The sequence below is a fragment of the Schistosoma mansoni genome, chromosome 2 (assembly GCF_000237925.1).
Source record: "Schistosoma mansoni strain Puerto Rico chromosome 2, complete genome".
In the NCBI taxonomy this organism is placed as follows: domain Eukaryota; kingdom Metazoa; phylum Platyhelminthes; class Trematoda; order Strigeidida; family Schistosomatidae; genus Schistosoma; species Schistosoma mansoni.
Window position 1 is genome coordinate 2,669,359 of NC_031496.1, and position 20,141 is coordinate 2,689,499.

General features: G+C 37.3%; 1 protein-coding gene across 2 annotated transcripts in view; it reads left to right on the plus strand.

Annotated features, from left to right (window-relative positions):
• The window catches only part of Smp_089460.1 (family C2 unassigned peptidase (C02 family)), a gene marked incomplete at both ends in the record, with an annotated part of 77,421 nt that overhangs the window by 12,323 nt on the left and 44,957 nt on the right, over nucleotides 1-20,141 (plus strand). For both annotated transcript variants that reach the window (XM_018795323.1, XM_018795322.1), the window contains 4 exons: nucleotides 4,036-4,105; nucleotides 11,486-11,738; nucleotides 13,652-13,904; nucleotides 18,925-19,103. In XM_018795323.1, the coding sequence (XP_018649646.1) occupies nucleotides 4,036-4,105; nucleotides 11,486-11,738; nucleotides 13,652-13,904; nucleotides 18,925-19,103 (755 nt within the window). The remainder of the gene's footprint in view (nucleotides 1-4,035; nucleotides 4,106-11,485; nucleotides 11,739-13,651; nucleotides 13,905-18,924; nucleotides 19,104-20,141) is intronic.

Sequence of the window (20,141 nt, forward strand, 5' to 3'; positions counted from 1 at the left end):
CGAAACACTCACCCAAGGTCTTTAAGTTAAAGTCTATTCCCCCTATTTCGATTCAGTTAACGCCATTTTGGCCCGACAATATCGAGTCCTGGTTCTGCTATGCAGAAGCCGATTTTTGCATGCACGGAATCACGGACTCGCGCACACGTTTCCTCGCGGTAGTTAAGGCGTTACCGCGCGAGTTTAACAGGTACGTAACACCTAGTATGTTTACTAGTGATGTTTCCGAACCTTACGAATCGCTTAAGCTATCGATTTTAAAACGAGGAGACCTAACTGATCGACAACGGTTAGACCAACTCCTTAACAATATCGACTTGCAACATGGTTCTGCGACGGACATGTTGCTTAGAATGAGAGAAGTCATCGGCCAACGAACTTTCGATGATGGCCTATTTCGACAACTTTTCTTGTCTAAACTCCCTCAACAGGTGCAGGCAGTGCTTGTTTCATTTCAAAACAATGCCATAGATGACATCAAGGTGCATAGGACAAGCTCTGAATCACATGTGGAGAAATTCAAACACTTCACTTCTACTCGAAGTTTGTGCTGATGATGGTGTCGTTTAGAAGGACAATGAAAGCTCCACGACCAAACCATCCAGCTCAGAGAAAAATACTCCATCAAAAAAAAGATTTATTCGGATGAACACATGTCTTTATCCAAATGAATGAATCTAGACAATAGTATGAGGTAATGTTTACCAGGAGGAAGTAAAAAAAAAGCGACTCCTGAAGAGGTTTCACAAATTCCATTGGCTTGTTGAAAGCTAAGTATTAAGGTTACAGTCATAATTTGTCAGACAATATGAAAACTATTAGACCATAACAAAGTCATTGGTTATTCTATCGAAACATTTTTTTCTGGTTAGCGTTTTTTTAACAAGTTGGTTTTCTACGGGATGGGGTCGCTAACTCCATGCCCAACCCTTGTCCTTTACCCGGGCTTGGGACCGGCAGTAGCCTCCGGAGGAGCTACAGGCGGAGTTATCGAAACAATTAGTCAGTTTAATTATTTAAGTTAATTAGCCATCTCCATGGTCATTCATTATAATAACACTGGTAACTTTTATATAGTATGATGGTAGCAACCCAAGTTAACCTAGAAACATGGACATCATTTAATGGATACATTTAATATGTAAAATTGACTTAGCAACTAAAATTTATTAAATAAGGAAATGAACACAACTTGAATCATGGTAATATTGATTAAATTAACGATTTTATTCAATATTGTATATATATATACACACAAAAAAAGAATGATGAATGATAATTTAGGTGAAGTAAATGAGAAAATTTCATATACCATAACAACTAAGTGTTAAACTTGTGTTAAATAAGGTGAGTATCCAAAGTTGGTTCATAAAGAAGTGAGTTGAAAGATAATATACGATTGATTAGATTATGAGATGATATGTATTTGTTCATAAAGTCATTTGACTCCGTTGATCGTGAAGTTCTATGACAGTGGTTGTATAGACCAGATATTCACTCTACGTCAGGTCCTAGAATATAGACATACATTTAGACGTCCCACATTAGTAGTATTTCTTGACCTTAAGGCTGCATTCGATTCCGTAGTTGATCGTGAGGTTCTATGGCAGTGTTTGTCAGTGAAAGAAGTACCAAAGAAGTACATTAACCTTATATAAAGGCTCTGTACTCGAACACAAATGGTCGAGTGAGAGCTTATGGCAAAATGTCATCAGAATTGATTATCTTAAGTGGTGTTCGTCAGGATTGTCCACTCTCGCCATTCTTGTTTAATTTTGTTGTTGACTTGCTTTTAGAGATAACACTTTCATCATCTAAATCTCCAGGAGTTGAAATTTTACCGGGAGATTCACTTGTTGACTTAGAATATGCCGATGACATAGTTCTATTTGGTGAAGACGCTGATAAAATGCAGAGTCTTCTGGCCACTATAAACAACAATGCAGGCATGTTTGGGATGCGATTCTCTTCCTCGAAGTGCAAAATGTTAGTTCAGAATTGGGTTGTATCGACACCTGAACTAATGATAGGGAGTGAAGTAGTTGAGCGTGTTGACCGCTTCACTTATCTTGGGAGTCTCATCAGCCCTTGTGGTCTGGTGTGTGACGAAATCTCTGCATGGATTCAGAAATCTCGTTTGACTTTTGCTAACTTATATCACCTATGACGAAGGTGAGATATCTGTCTATCAATTAAAGAATGAGTATACTGAGCAGCAGTTTGTTCTGTTCTACTTTACGGTTGAGAAACGTGGACATTAAGAGTAGAAGATACTCGTAAGTTACTAGTATTTGACCACAGATGTCTTAAAATCAGTGGGTGAGTAATAGTGAGGTTAGATGCAGGGTATTAGGGAATGATGATAAATCAGTTGATTAGGTTGTGAATCTTTATCGACTGAGATAGTTGGGCCATGTGTTGCGTATGTCTGAACATCGATTACTACAACGCGCAATGGTTATTGGCATTGGGGATGGTTGGAATAGAGTTATAGGCGGCCAAACTAAAACGTGGCATCAGTTATTGAAGTCACTAACTTCTATTCTGAGTCATGTTTGTAGATGTAGACTACTTAGTTGGAGTCCGCGTGACTATCGTATCCAATGGTTGGAGACTGTGTGTGACATGGCTCAGAATCGATCACAATGGTGTAGGTCTATACACTCCCTGTCTTCCCTTAAAATTCTACCAACTAATTCTTTCTTCCTGTACTACATCTTTATACACAATCTTTCTTTTATATATTACTACCATTGAAGTAAATACTTCTATGAATTTAGTGTTCATGTTGTTGTGTTAATGAGGTATGGCAACTTGGACTGATGTATATATGTGCCTGCTTCTACGTTATAGCTGCCTGACTGTTGAAGTCATTGACTGTTGGTTTAGATGATCAATAAACATGTAGATTTAGTGAATAGGGTCTGTGAAATAATCTTATTCTATGATTGAAAATGTTGGTTAATATAACTGTGAAAGCAGTTACTTCGACATAGAGATATTTATTTCTTAATTCTTCTTCTAAATTGTGTGTCATTCTAATACTCTTTATTTAGTGGCAACATCTGAGAATAAGGATTAGAGTAAGGCCAGTTCAATTATCGTTTCCCTCAAGATTGTTAGTAAGCTGTGTAGGCGAGTACAGACTAGTACAAAACCTAGTACAGACATGGTCTCGTACCGACTTCTGTTATATGTATCTGCAGGTAAGCCCACTACAGAGAGACAGGGAGTTTTTGATGAAGTTATGTTCACTAAGCTAAAAGATTTAACTGTGTAGCTTACATCATCTTTCTGAACGACGTTATCAAAAGCATCATCCTACATCACTCAATATCATGAACAGACAGTAGTTAGAAAAGTAGACTATCTGATGTCAACATAATGGTATGAAAGATGAACGCTCACAAGAAACTCTAGAGGATCTGGATTCAGTTTTTGGTAAGTTCATAGGTGGGCACATGATGAGTACCAAACTAAAACGAAACATCTATCCAGTGTATCCTGCTTTTAAATGGTTCTTTAAGTAAAGTCGTTTCACTATATGAATTTACTGAAGATGCAGATATATTTATTTACTTTTCAGCAGTTCATAAGGGAATACCATCCTATTTATTATTCTCTCATCAAGAAATATAAATTCACAACACAATTGACTTTTCCAACATACTTTTTTCCCATTACTTACTTACTTACGCCTGTTACTCCCAATGGGGCATAGGCCATCGACCAGCATTCTCCAACCCACTCTATCCTGGGCCTTTCTTTTCTAGTTCTATCCAGTTTCTGTTCATTCTTCTCATGTCTGTCTCCATTTCTCGGAGTAATTTGTTCTTTGGTCTTCCTCTTCTCCTTTGCTTTTCAGGATTCCATATGAGGGCTTGTCTTGTGACGCAGTTAGGTGATTTCCTCAATGTGTGTCCTATCCACTTCCATTTGTTTTTTGAAAAAAATTATTCAAACCATTTTTTCCCATTATTCCTTTATTGCTTATTATGCTTCTGTAAAATCCTTTTTCTTCTTCTTCATCTTCAGGAAATATGTCCAAATCCTGAATTTATTACTGGTGGTGCATCACGATTCGATGTACGTCAAGGTGAATTAGGTAAGTGTTGTCCAATGAGAAGTTATAGATTTTCCAAAATTCAGCATTCAACTGTTATTATTAAATATTTACTTATTGATAAGTAGCTGGTAATTTCGTTTTTGTACCTATAAAAATTGTCGCTCTGGTTGTTAGAAGGTGCATCGGCCTCATGACTTCCGAAGGAACTCGGCTTTCATCATGAGACGTCATAATTATTCCTTCTACTCCCAGGACAGAGTTTAAATGGTTTGAATAATTTTTTCTGGTTAGCGTTTTTTTAGCGAGTTAGTTTCCTACGGGATGGGGTCGCTAACTCCATGCCCAACCCTCCTCCTTTACCCGGGCTTTGGACCGGCAGTAGCCCCCGGAGGAGGTCGGCGACCCATGCTCCAGTGGGAGTAACAGGCGTAAGTAAGTAAATAAGTAGTAATTTCGTCCTTAGTAATGCACACTATCAATATCACATTAGTCATATTCAGTATTCATGCGTGAGATCAAAGATCCTGTGTTTGAGAATCGCATGTAGGATCGTGAATACGCCCTGCTCATCAGTCCCATACTAGAACGAAACGGCCATTCAATGCTTCCAATAGTGGTCTAACTTAAGATTCAGTATCAAAACAATCCAATTATTCAACCATAATCAATCTATACAATCATTGTAATTACTTCATTACATATTACTTTCAATCAAAATGAACTCTTATTATAATATCAATCTTATTCATAATAATAATCAATATATTGATGTCATTGAAATCAGTAATCTCTATCTATAAAAATGATTACGTAATGATGATTAAATGATCAATGTGCAATCATACCATTCATACTGTTATGATTACTCTAATCTAATCACTATACTATTCAATATAGAGAAAAAGATTTCTTGAATGTAAACAGTTTTTAAGTATCATTTAAAATATTATGAAATAAATGAATGGATGAGTTAATTGAAAGTATTGGACGGTTGTTTCGTCTTATTGTGGGACTCTTCAGTAGTGCTCATCCATGATCTTACCCCGTGGGATTCGAACCTAGAATTATTCACAATGGGGTGTGAGTTACTTATATCTATATAAGTAGTATATAATGATGGTCAAGCATATAATGTGCTTCAGTAGAAGGTCGATAAGGAAAGAATGGGATTGGAACTCAATTGGTATGAAAATGCATAAACAATGATATTTGAAGAAAACAAACAGTCAAATTTAAGACGATGCATTGTTATTTTGCAAATTAACTATTTACTATATGGTTGCCAGATTTTAGTGACACATTCTATGAGTTTATGCTCAATTACATTCGACTGTCCCCACTTGAGTTCTCGTTCACTATAATAGATAATTGGAAATTGAATAAATACGTTACGTCCTTGATCTGTCTGCTAACTTTCGTGCCGAGGGTAGCTTGTCTAATGTAGATTCAAACCTTGACCTGATAGGCTGACTGGCTTAACCTTGAGGCTAGTATGCGTGAGTTGGAAGTGGGAGTAGAGTGACGAAAACTATTCTATCACCTACTTGGCTGACAAGCCCACACGAGAGAGAAGACAAGACAACTGGAACACTACTCGCTTTATTCCCAAAATCCGATCTGTTATCCGAATTCCATATTAGTGTAAAAAGATACATGAATAAATAAATGACTAACCTGACCATAACGTACAATTAGGAAAGTACAATTCTGTCCAAAACTTGGGGATTAGAGTAGAAAATCGAGTACAAGAGATAACATCTAAATTAAAATAGCTTTGAAACAGAAAAGGCTATGTCAGTAAACCATACATCAAATGAAAGCTTATGATCTGTAGAATAGACTAGGAACAAAAGTAAATGTTACAGTTTTATAAGCTTTGAATTACATGGAATAACGTCCCCAAAAATAGCTTCCGTAGTTTGTTAAGGCTTTTTTTTCCATGTTCACATCAAAATATATATTGAGTCTTGGATAATTCATACTTTAATAAATTGGTCATGAAGTTATTTACCTATTTGAAAGCTTATCATCTTTTCTATTCTTTTATTGTGAATTGGATTGAAAAACTTACTTTGCCTATCATAGGGATATCAGTAGTTTTACCATGCTTGTGAATTAAGGCTATATCGAGGCAATATGCACAGGATACACATATACCAATAAGAGACTGACCAGTTGCAGTCCTAACACATCGATGGGAAGATTCAAACAAACAATAGTAAGTGAATTTAAACTTCACACCATCGCACAAACAAGTGGGTATCAGGACTCAGTGGCCAAGTGGATAACGCGATGACGTTTGAAGCGAAAGGTACTGGGTTCGAGTTCCAGAGTGAACATCAACTCTGAGATGCAGGTACATTCAGCTGATGAGCCCAAAATAGGACGAAACGCGCCTTGTCATGAATTCCACTGCTAGCCACTATCCATCTTTGCTTACAATATGTAATTGTTCTTACGAATAATAATAACCTTGTTGATTGAATCACTTGATCAGGAAAGCCCTAATCTTAAGTTTCTAGAGTTTGCACTCATCACCAAAAAGATTTATTGAGTTGGGAACTAATGGTTTATTAGTTTATTCAATGCCCCCAAATGCCCTGGTATAGCCAAGAGGGTGGAGTGTCCGCTCTCCCTCTCCAAATGCTCTCACAGGGCCACGCGTATATAGCCTCTGACAAGAAAGTCCTACTCACTAGCTTCTCGTGGCGGGAGGTGTTAGTTACCAAATTGTGAGGATGAAAAACGAATGTCCGATGCTTTATCCGGGTTGTTGGACACAGAAAGTTCACCTAGGGGAGTTGGAAAACCCTCATACCAAACCAATGGTGCACAAAGGCTCCAATATCCTGATGGAACAAATGTAGTATGAACCTATTGTTGGTCACCGGCTACCATGGGACTACATCTCCTTACTATGCCTCACTGCCTCATGGATCAGACCCTTAGGTCAAAGGCTCGGGGAGTGGTCCCTTAAGAAAACCACCTGTTTGAGTTTGGGCACCAAGTCTATGTTTAAAAGTCTCCCTGATTTTATATAGTCACAAAAGTACTAATTCTGATCATTACAAAGTAATAAGTTAGATTAATTAAGAAATTTTATTCCACTTGTCTGGTGCGATTATATTCAGTTATGTAATATAGAGGTCAATAGATGGGTACATAAGTAGTATGGTAAACAATATACATTCTGACTGTAAGAAAAGTTTCGAAAAAAAAATTATTTAATTAAACAATGTAGCCAAAATCCTTTATGGTTATGATTGTTTTCATTCTTATGAAGGTCATATTTGTTTTGTTTTGTTTGCGGTGAGAAAGGTATTCAATGAAATATAATTTGATCATAAACAGATGTAATGAAAATAATGTAACAAATCTTTGTTCTATAAGAACTTTTGTCTAAATTAAAGCGAATAGTTTCACAGGATTTGGGTGCCAAGTTGATGAAAGCTTGAATAAGATTACCAGGCGAAATGTTGGATTTACTTTAAATTCATTCGCCGAGATTTTTTTAAAACCCCAAAACCAATAGCTCTGTAGGTTTTTGATTGAAACCATGAATCGATCGGTGTTAGACCACCATTGAAAACCTAGAGGCACTGAATGGCCGTTTTGTACTATTGTGGAACTCCTCAACAGTGCGCATCCACGATCCTGCTTCACGAGATTCAAACCCAGGACTTGCCAGTCTCGCTTGCGAGCACTAAACCTCCAGACCACTGGGCGAGCATCCAACGGTGTTAATCTCTAACTTTAACCAACCCACGAAATTGAGCGATCATTCAGCAATGTCTTCAGTGAGTTGATATCTCCCAACACACCTGATTGAACTCCACTGGTTACAGCTTCTCACTAGAACTCCAGGAAATACCTCATGGAGCCAGCCAGGTTTTCCATGGTGATCTAGCTTCAATTGACTCATGATTTCAACTATATAAAATTACTAAAATCTTCACAAAACCTCCTTCTGATAAATATCACTTAGCTTAAAATGTTTTTATAATTCACGAAAGTTATTAGTTTGAAAACATAAAATCCTATCATTAGGTATGGAAGTTCATATTTAGCTTTGTTGTTTAACGTTTCAACACCTAATTAGTAGTATCATTATCAGTAGTAGTATCAGTAAAATAAATTCTGTAAAATGATAATTGCTTACTGATTACTTTGCTAAATGTTTACTGAATGAGTATAATTCATTAGGATCAGTATTATGTATCTTAGTAACTATGATTCCCTAAAATTAAAAAAATTTCATAATGTTCTGATGAAATCCACGGTGTCAGTCTCATCCAATATTCATTTCATCTAGGAATTAATGAGAGCTGTTCTTAGGTATATGTAATATGTGCTTGTAGTCACTAACTTCTAGTCTGAGCCATGTTGATAGATGCAGACTACTACTTGGTTGGGGTCCGCTTGACTATCTTAACCAATGGTTGGAGACTGTGGGTGACATTGCTCAGAATGGATCACAATGGCTTAGGTGTATACACTTTTTGTCTTCCCTTAAACCATGAGATTAAAATTGCTTCATAACTTTTTTCCTTCCTATACTATATCCTGATGTACAACTTTTCTTTTATATATTACCACCACTAAATTAACTATGTTTATGAATTCGGTGTTTATCTTGTTGTGTTAACGGGGTGTGGCAACATGGACCGATGCATCTGTTTGTCTGGTCCTACGTTGTAGCTGACTGACTGACACATGTAATATGTTAGAGTTTTTAAAAATATCAACTTAGCATTCAAGAAAATTGATTGTAGGTGCTAATCATTGAAGCTTAATGATTATTGAATGACTATTTTACTGCATATGAACCTTATTTCAAAAAGTGCCTTACTGAATTATCATTTATAAATGACTAGTTTCAATAGGTAAGTCATAAAGTTCTGATGAGAATACTTGACCAGTAGGGTTCAACTTTATCTGATAGCAGACAGTTGCCTACTGATGACATTACTTACTTACGGCTGTTACCCCTCGTCGAGGAGCATAGTCTGCCCACCATCATTCTCCATACAACTCTGTCCTGGGCAATTCTTTCCAGTTCTTTCCAGTTAACATTCATCCTTTTCATATCTGCTTCTATATCCCGGCATAATCTGTTCTTTGACCTACCACTTTTTCACTTCCCTTCCGGATTCCAAGCTAGGGCTTGCCTCGTGATGCAGTTTAGTGATTTCCGAAATGTATGTCCGATCCACTTCCAATGTCTTTTCCTAATTTCCTCTTCAGCTTGAAGACTGATGACATTGGATGATGGTTATGAAACATTATGAGTCGATTTAAATTAGAGATGTAAACAATTGGATGCTAGTTTAATGGTTTGAAAGTTAAAAGCTCGCTGAGAGGCACAAAAGTCCTGGGTTTGATTTCCGGTTTGATTGTGGATAAGTACTTCGCAGTTGTTTCGTACTATGATGAAACAGCTATTGAAATTTAGAGGAGGCTATAATGTATCTCAGTCAGTCAGTCATTCAGTCAGTCACAACGTAGAACTTCGTACGTACGTACATCAGTTCGAGTTGCCATACCACATTAGCACAGAGATGCAGTTGTCGATTCAAATCCCATAGCGGTAGAATGTATCTACACTTTGAAAGCCTTGTATTCAAACCGGTGAATCCTATTCACTGAGATATAGTCTCATTATATTGTCAAGTTAGGCCAATAACATCATACTCGTCAAGTGGAGTTTGTTGTTTACGTGGAATTAAGTTCTTTAAACTACATATTGTTCTTAATATGTATCACTTGTGTATAATGTTGGATTTCGGAGTACAATCATACACAGGTACTGAACTTTAGTGAGTAATCGTCATTATAACTTTTCAGATAAAAAAGAAGACCATGTATTAATACTAGCTGTAAATAAAATTATTCACTGCTGAGAAACTAGAATATTCATCTGACGAGTCCCCAAAAGTGACGAAACACATTTTCGACAATGATTCAATCTAGTTACATAAATGGATTATCCTAAATGATTTTATGAAGTTAGTTTTTCACTCATTTAACTATTGACTAAGAGGCTAAATTTTACAAACAGTTTACGGTTAAATGCAGTGTACACTATGAGTTTAATGCACATATAAATCTTATAGAGTTGAGATCATGAGTCAATTGAAGCTAGACCACCATGGAAAACCCGGAAGCACTGGACGACCGTTTCGTCCTACTGTGGGACTCCTCAGCAGTGCGCATCCGCGATCCCGCACTCGTGAGATTCGAACCCAGGGCCTACCAGTCTCGCGCCACAGCACTTAACTGATAGACCACTGAGCCGGCTGGCATCCAACGGTGTTGATGTCTTACTTCAACTGATCCACGAAATTGAGCAACCATTCACCAATGTCATCAGTGAGTTGATATCTCTCAACAGACCTGGTTAAACTTCACTGGTTACTACTTAAATCATCTAAATCATTTTTTTTTAGTTTATTGTTCGCATGAATTACGAAGATAAACATAGATAGATAGTGGCTAGTAGCGGAATCCAGTTTGACGCCCGTTCCGTCCTATTTTGCAACTCTTCAGTCGGATGTACCTTCATCTTTGAGTTTATGTACCCTCCAGAACTGGAACTCAGTACCGCTGGCTTCAAACGCCATCTTGTTATCCACTTAGCTACTGAGTCTTGATAGCCACTTGCTCGTGCAATGTGGTGAAGTTTAAATTCACTTGGTATTGTTTATTTGGATCCTCCCACTGATGTTTAGGACTTCAATTGATCAGTCTCTTATTGACATATGTGCATACTGTGTGTATTGCCTCGATATTGCTTTATAATTCACAAGCATTCTAAACAAAGTCAGTCAGTCATTCCCAACGTAGAACTTCATACGTACGTACATCAGTTCGAGTTACCATACCACATTAACACACAGATGCAGTTGTCGATTCAAATTCCATAGTGATAGAAGTAGTAAGAGTATAAGCAGTAATCTGAAAGATTAGGGTTTGAAGATGTTATTCAAGGAGTATAATACAGTGAAAAAAATTTGAAAAGAGAAAAAGGATAGGAACTTGAAGAATTCAGAAGATTAGAATTTGACAGAACACAAAGAGTGGATGCACCTTCGCCATTGCAAACGATTTTGAGCTATGTCATTCAAGGTCTCTAACCATCGATTGTTATCATCTCGCGAATCTCAACCAGGTAATCTACACCTACCAACATGACTCAGTCCAATTGTTAGTGATTTCATGGATTTAATTCAAAGATGAATAGTGAATAATGGTCTTCATTTATCACAGCTTCTCATTAGTATTCACTAATGAATACGTGTTTATTATGAGGTTTTTCATTCTAACTATATTACTGAATTTATGTAGGATTGCCAAATCTACTACTACTAAAGGTCATTCATTCTTTTATGAATAGTCATTTTGTCTGTTATTTATTTTTAGGTGACTGTTGGCTATTAGCTGCTATTGCTTGTTTATCAATGGACAAGAAATTATTTGAACAAGTTGTTGCTATAGATCAAAATTTTACTAAAGAATATTGTGGTTTATTTCGTTTTCATTTTTGGAATTATGGTGAATGGAAAGAAGTTGTCGTGGATGATCGTCTACCAACATATCAAAAATCATTAGTTTATATACATTCAACTGAAAAAAATGAATTTTGGTCAGCATTATTAGAAAAAGCTTATGCAAAGTAAGTTGTAGTTGGCAATTGACAGTGGTAGTTTGCGTATTTATTAGTAGGTAAACAGCTCTGGATTCTTGTTACGTCTTGTCCTATAACTTCAATCACTCAATGGACTTTGTCAGTCGTCCGTTAAAGAATGACTGGACAACTGTTTCATCCTAGTGTGTGACTCATTTAGCAATCTACATCTACAGACTAACCGGGGATAAAATCCAACATCTTGAGTTCTCTTTATGAGTGCTTAATCTCTAGACTGCTGAATCGTAGTTTGAAAGTCTTTATCAATGGACAATCATTACGTTTTATATGATCTCGTCTACAGAATGTTCAGGTTTTGTTGCTAGTATGAAACCATTTAACCACTTACTAAACTGGCTATTTTCAAATACAGTATTCTGTTGCCATTGTATGACATTTGTTTTGGTTATAATAAATTTAGAAGAGGTTTTTGTTGGAGTTAGACATAAACACCATTGGATGCCGGCCGGCTCAGTGGTCTATCAGTTAAGTGCTCTCGCACGAAACTGGCAGGTCCTGGGTTCGAATCTCGCGAGGCGAGGTTGTGGGTGCACGCTGTTGAGGAGTCCCAAAATAGGACGAAACGGTCGTCCAGTGCTTCCAGGTTTTCCCTGGTGGTCTAGCTTCAATTGACTCACGGTTTCAACTATGAATATAATAATTTGAGTTAGAAAATTATGTAATACCATTAATTTTTCCTTCATAAATATATTCTAGTTTTCCTATTAAAGGAATACTTGTATCCTAGATAGTGAGTCCTATGGATAAAAAGAATAAGTAAATCATTTACATGTCTAATGATGATGTGATAGTCAAGTTGAACCTTATTATTATTATTATTTAGACATATAAATAATGGTACAAGGGGGAACCAGATAAATATGCGCTACACAAATCTCATTTGATTTGTGTGAAAGCTGTGATACTGCCCAGGTGCCCAAACTGAAACAGGTGGTTTTCTTAAAGGGCCACACCAGCAGCCTTTGATCTAAAGATCTGATCCACATGGCAGTGGAGCATTGTGAGGAGATGCAGTCCCATGGTAGACGGTGACCAACGATTGATTCATACGCCATTTGTTCCTTCAGGATACTGGAGCCAGCCCATGTGCATCATTGGTTTGGGATCAGGGTTTTCGAACTCCCCTAGGTGGACCATCCATATCTACTAACCCGGTTAACGCGCCGAACATTCGCTTTTCGTCCTCTCAATTTCGTAAACAACACTAATGCGGCGAGAAGACAGTGAGTAGGACTTCCCTGATAGTGGTTGTATGCACGTGGCCGTGTGAGAGCATTTGGAGAGGGAGAGCGGACCCTCGGCCATACCAGGGCATTTGGGAGCCGAGTCCAACCTGATCACTCACATTTATCTTATCAACTTGGTTTTCTTCCACAAATTTAATGCATCATGTAATATCATAACATCCTCTGAACCTTAAACGTAACAATGGCTACAAGTTATTGCTGAACACGAAAATGTCGTGGGACACCAAGTTGTGCCAATAGCACCTTTCATTCCAAAATAGACACGATATCCTAGGTATATCACTTTCTAAGGGTATTTATACTTTGCATATATCACTTATTACGGTGTACAGCATCACCACATTTCTATCCAGTTAAAAGATACCTTCCCAAATATTTATCATTTCCGAAGCTAGTAAATAAGCCTGTACAGAGAGACATAAGTATCTTGTTCCACTATCCAGGTTAAGATAGGTGAGGTGATTCTGAACTCTATACCGGTTGGATATATATGAGTCACTGAATCACATATCTATGGTATCAAGTTTAAGCTCACACTTCATTAACATACAATTCATATCAATATGAATGTTCAGTTGGTCAATTTTCACAGTTTAAATGACTGATTTATTTTGTATACATATGTATAAATAGATTATGCGGCTCATATGAAGCACTTAAAGGCGGTACAACTAGTGAAGCATTAGAAGATTTTACTGGTGGAATTTCTGAAATGTTTGATTTGAAAAAAGATACACCATCAAATTTATTACAAGTTATGTTGAAAAGTCAAGAGTTAAGTTCATTGATGGCATGTTCTATTCAAGCTGATCCAAATACTTTTGAAGCTCGTTTACCAAATGGATTAATTATGGGACATGCATATTCAATTACGTCTGTTAAAATGGTTAGTATAATTTTTTTTTCTACAATATAGTGTGAATTCTTCTAGTCAATGTCTTTATGAACTGATACTATTTTGGTTTGTAAGCCCCTAGCATTCTTCTAGCTAGCTCTAACACCTGCCGTCATCGCATGTCGTGGTAGTCGGTGAGTGGGCACAAGTGATACACGTCCTATCCATCTCAATCGGTAGAAAGTTTCATTTCCCCTTCAACCGATTTTCCATCTTTACCTAGTAGGCTGCGTTTAATCTCCGAAATGCTTACTCAATGGTTTTGGAATACACGAACACTGGTTGGATGACACTTGTGATCGAATACTGGTAGTCGGTAAACATCTTCTTCTTTTAGAGATAGTAGGCAAACACATTTGTTTTATAGTGTTGATTCTATTTTCAACGATTAAAATATACTCTAAATAATATTCAGTGAATGTAAATATAAATTCGATATTTATACTAAATTTTATGATATTCGCTGAGAATTTGTGCAACTATGACTTACTTACTTACCTACGCCTGTTACTCCCAATGGAGCATAGGCCATCGACCAGATTCTCCAACCCACTCTGTCCTGGGTCTTCTTTTCTAGTTCTATCCAGTTGTTGTTCATTCTCCTCATGTCCGTCTCTATTTCTCGGCGTAATTTGTTCTTTGGTCTTCCTCTTCTCCTCTGGCCTTCAGGATTCCATGTGAGGGCTTGTCTTGTGACGCAATTGGGTGATTTCCTCAAAGTGTGCCCAATTCACTTCCAGCGCCTCTTCCTGATTTCTTCCTCCATTGGAATCTGGTTTGTTGTCTCCCACACCAACTTGTTGCTGATAGTATCTGACCAACGGATCTGAAGTATTTTGCGTAGACAACTGTTCATAAACACTTGTATCTTCTGGATAATGGCTTTCGTAGTTCTCCAGGTTTCCACCCCATACAGTAAAACTGTCTTCACATTCGTATTGAAAATTCTGATCTTGTTGTTGGTTGACAATTGTTTTGAGTTTCAGACGTTCTTCAGTTGTAGATATGCTGATCTTGCTTTGCCCATCCGCGCCTTCACATCTGCATCAGACCTACCGTGCTCATCAATGATGCTGCCCAGATATGTATAGGTTTTCATATCCTCCAAAGCTTCTCCGTCAAGTGAAATTCGATTGGTGCATGTTGTGTTGTATCGGAGAGTCTTGCTTTTCTCTTTGTTTATGTTGAGACCTACTGCTGCTGAAGGTGATGCTACACTGGTCGTTTTCTCTTGCATTTGTTGTTGCGCGTGCGATAGAAGAGCCAAATCATCTCCGAAGTCTAAATCGTTCAGCTGCATCCTACCTGTCCATTGTATCCCGTGCTTTCCTCCAGATGTTGACGTCCTCATGATCCAGTCGATCACCAGGAGAAAGAGAAAGGATGAGATTAAGCAACCTTGTCTAACACCGGTCTTTACCTCGAATGAGTCGGTGAGTTGTCCTCCATGGACGATTTGGCAGTTTAGTCCATCATAGGAGTTCCGTATGATATTGACAACTATGACAACCATTACCAAATATATTTTTATTTATTTGTATGAACATGAACAATTCTGTTAAGTGGGAAATGAATATCAAATGTATGGACAAATAAACAACCAATATTCGTACAACCTGATATAGTTTGAACTACACTGTTGTTTACATTTTTGTCTGAAAGTTGATCAGTTTTGGTTGGCATATATGTAAACAAATCCATGTCAAATTGAACCAAAACTCACCCGCTGTGCAAGTGGACGGCAAACTGAATTCAGTAGCTAAGTGGATAGCATAGCGCTGTTTGAAGAGAATGATACAAAGTACGAGTCCCGGAGTGAATATCAACTCTGGAGTGTTGGTACCTCCAGATGAGGAGTACCAAATAAGATTAAAAGCGCGTCCTGGATTCATTGATTCCCTTATTTAAACCATTTTTCTTACAGTTCAAGAACCGTCAACCTTTTTTCTTAACTGAATTTAAAGCCTGCTATGATTACTAAGCGTGGAATATAATGAATCCCCTTACATCATATTTATTGTATGGCCTAGATAACAAACAAAATCTTAACTAGAGCTTCTCAGTAGTACAGTTGACTGATGGAATATGTGATTTAAATTCTATAAACTTTGATGATTGTAAGATCCGTTTCAATTATCATGTTAGTTCACGTCAACTAAGATTATATAAATCCTCTGAATTCAAAATCCGACTCACACGTCCTTGTCGTGCCTCCTGGATCATGGGACTGTTTCCATGAACTAACGTGAGCGGTAACCTGGGTGATGGAGATCGGCCTAATCAACCACTCTACCAATACCCGAGAACGATTACGAATGCTACAAAAAGTCATTGCATAACTATTGAGGGTTCAAAAGAGTGGTAAAAAAATGAGTCTGCCCAAACAAAAACAAAAAAAGGGTTGTCAGTGTTATGTAATGATTCTGCGTAAGCAGTGTAGAAACAGCTATCCCACCCCGGTAGTTGTGCTCTGCTTCGATGTAGCACTCTTCTCCAGAAGGGCCTACTAGGCTTCATCATTCTATATGTCTTAATTCATTAGATTACAGCGAAACTATCAGTCATTTTTGCCGGTAAGGGATCGTCTTCGATTACAAAACGATTTATTATCATAATTCACTTCAAATTGTTTTTACTCTTTCTTTCCTCCCCCTCAAATCTTCATAAACTTTGTCAATTCTATCATTATAAGAATGTTCTTTTTATTCAGGTGTTGAATATACAAGAAGGAAACAATGTTTCAGAAGACTATAGAGTCATATATACCATGATGATTATTGATTCAGTTTCATAGTAGATGAGATTTCAGTGAAAATTGAATGCAGAAGGGGTTTTTGTGGAGATTTCAGTATTTTCGTAGTTGAAAGCATGAGTCAATTGAAGCTAGACCACCAAGAAAAATATGTAAGCACTGAATCTCGCGAGGCGAGATCGTGGATGCGCACAGCCACTGAGGAGTCCCATAATGGGACGAAATGGCCGTCGAGTGCTTCCAGGTTTTCCATGATGGTCTAGCTTCAATTGACTCATGATTTCAACCATGGGAATTGAATTGTTTATCAAATCTTATTACTTGATTAGTTAAAATGAAAGTTGTTCTATTTGGTTTAAGATTTGATGTATTTTGTGTAGTGAATAAATCAATCAGATGCATGTGGTAGTACCACTTTTGATTCATGATTTCCAACTGCTATTCTACATAATACTACTGTAGTGAATAAAGCACTAGTTGGGGACAATCGACATCTCACTAAATTCTGATAACCATACAGTAGTAAACAGTTAATTTGCAAAATAACAAACAATTGTCTCAATCTTCACTGTTCCTTCTGTAAATATCAATCCATCTTCTCTAATTTCATTGTTCATGCATTTTCCTACCAATTTCGCTTCATTTCAGTTCTTTCCTTATCGATCTTCTACCAAAATACATTCCATGCCTGACCCTCACCATAAACTACTTATATGGATATAAGTAGACCACACTACACTCGTCCACCCTTTAAATAATTCGTTCATGTGTTGGCTCTGTTCGCTATGCCACTTTCTTCTTTCAGTGCACTATCACTACTACTAATAATAATAATCATAATACTGATGTGCATTTTGGTTTCATACATCGAACAAATATATTTCGATTAGTAAGATCAGTAATTTGTGGGAACGAAGTAGGTGATTACAGTGAATAATCATAGTGATTTGTAGGAAGGTATGTGTATAATATATGGGAAACGTGACCTTGACAGTGGTGTTGTGAATCCAAGTATTGGTTCGTTTTTTTGTTTTTTATTTCATTTGTACCGATTCCTGTGTACTTTTGAATTGTTATGGATGTATATTTGTGTAGAAATGATGGTATAATGAACTTTTATTATGTTGAAATTAATGACTAAATTGTCCTTTGTCATTTTATAGATAAGTTTTGTATAACGTGATACTGTTCATTGAAAGTAAAAGTTAGTTAGTCAAGATAATTGATTATGGAAACAAATCTATGAAGAAGGTTAATGATATGATTTATTTCTGTTACTTGATAAGTGATGATTATTTACTGACTTACTTACGGCTGTTACCCCATCGTGGAGGAGAAAAGGCCGCATACCAACATTCTCCATCCAACCCTGTCCTGTACAATTCTTTCCATTTCTCTCCAGTTGCTATTCATCCTTTTCATATCTGCTTCTATTTCCCGGCGTAATGTGTTCTTTGGCCATCCTCTTTTCCGCTTCCCTTCAGGATTTCAAGTTAGGGATTGCATCGTGATGCAGTTTGGTGATTTCCATAGTGTATGTCCTTTCCACTTCCAACGTCTTTTCCTGATTTCCTTTTCATCTGGAAGCTGGTTTGTCCTCTCCCACGGAAGGCTGTTGCTGATGTTATCCATCCAGTGAATGTTGAGTATTTTGCGTAAACGACTGGCAGCCGAATTCGTCTCCACATGAATGTTGATGTACACATTAGAGATTGAACCAAGTACCTTCTGCATCAAACACTAATTTACCATTCAATGTACTACTAAGTCTAGTTGTGCGCCACACAGGATATTCCAACGAAGAACTGACAAATCTTGAATATCAATAATGAAAAAATTCAGACATTATTAACGATTATAGGTTATTGTACGACGCACTATGCTGACTAGTATTGGCGATGGTTAGAAGAGAGTTAGGGGCGGCCAAACCAAAACATGACATCAGAGCTTGAATTCACTAACGTCTAGTCTGAGCCATGTTGGTAGATGCAAACTACTTGGTTGGGGTCCGCGTGACTATCGTAACTATTGGTTGGAGACTGTGGGTGACATGGCTCAGAATCGATCACCATGGCGCAGGTGTATACACTCTTTATCTACCCGTAAACCGTGAGATTAAAATTGCTTCATATCTGTCTTTCTTCCTGTACTATATTCTTATATACAACCTTTAGATAATACATAGCTTACTAACCTAATTTCTACATGTTTACATGTTAACAGTTTAAGAGTGTATTTGTATTCCATTTATCATTTTAGTTAGATATATCAATTCCAAACAAAACTGGTAAAATACCATTAGTTCGTGTACGTAATCCATGGGGTGATGAATCGGAATGGAAAGGTGCATGGAGTGATAAATCAAAAGAATGGTCACTTATATCACCAGAACAAAGACAACAACTTGGTTTAACATTTGATGATGATGGTGAATTTTGGTAAATTAATAAAACATATTAAATTCAAATTAGTATTGTTTGTTTGAATCTTTCCATTGATGTTTAGGACTTCAACTGGTCAGTCTCTTATTGACACAGGTGCATACTGTGCGTATTGCCTTGATATAGCTTAAATTCAAAAGCATGGTAAGCGAAGATGGATAATGGCTAGCAGTGGAATCCGGGACGCGCGTTTCGTCCTATTTCACCCCATTGCACAAGCAAGTGGCTATCAGGACTCAGTGGCTGAGTGAATAGTGCGATGGCGTTTGAAGCGAAAGGTACTGGGTTCGAGTCCTAGAGTGAACATCAACTCTGAGATGCAGTTACATCCAGCGACGAGTCCCAAATATGACTAAGCTTGCTTCCTGGAACCCCCTGCTAGCCACTATCCATCTTTGCTTACCAATAAAACATATTTATTTATTGTTGTTGAAATATTCAATTGTATTTATGATATTGCTGGTTATAACTATGATGGTGAAATTCATTTGAGGACAAGTTTCAGAAAGTTTTTGCTGAAGAGATGGACTAATTACTTTATCCAACAATTAACAGTAGTGTTGTTTGGAGGCTCATCTTGGTTCTGGACAGTTCAGCAATATGCATTGCCACATCACTACACATGAATTACAAATTCAGTACAGTTAGGTCATATCAAAAGTGTGCATACCATTCAGACATGGACTTGGAAGTCATTGGTTCAAGCTTTTTCTACCTAACCCATTTTATGGTGTAACTATTGACCCAAACTACTAATGAGTATTATTATTATCAGAAGGGGTTTTGTGGAAATTTAGTATTTTTATTGTTGAAAGCGTGAGTTAATTGAAGCTAGACCACCAGGGAAAACCTGGAAGTACCAAACGGCCGTTTCGTCCATCGGATGCCGGTTCAGTGGTCTATCGGTTAAGTGCTCTGGCATGAGACCAATAGGTCCTGGGTTCGAATCTCGCGAGGCGAGGTCGTGGATGCTCACTACTAATGAGTAGCTGTTTCACCGTGTATCTTGATTATCACACTAAACATTTGAGATAA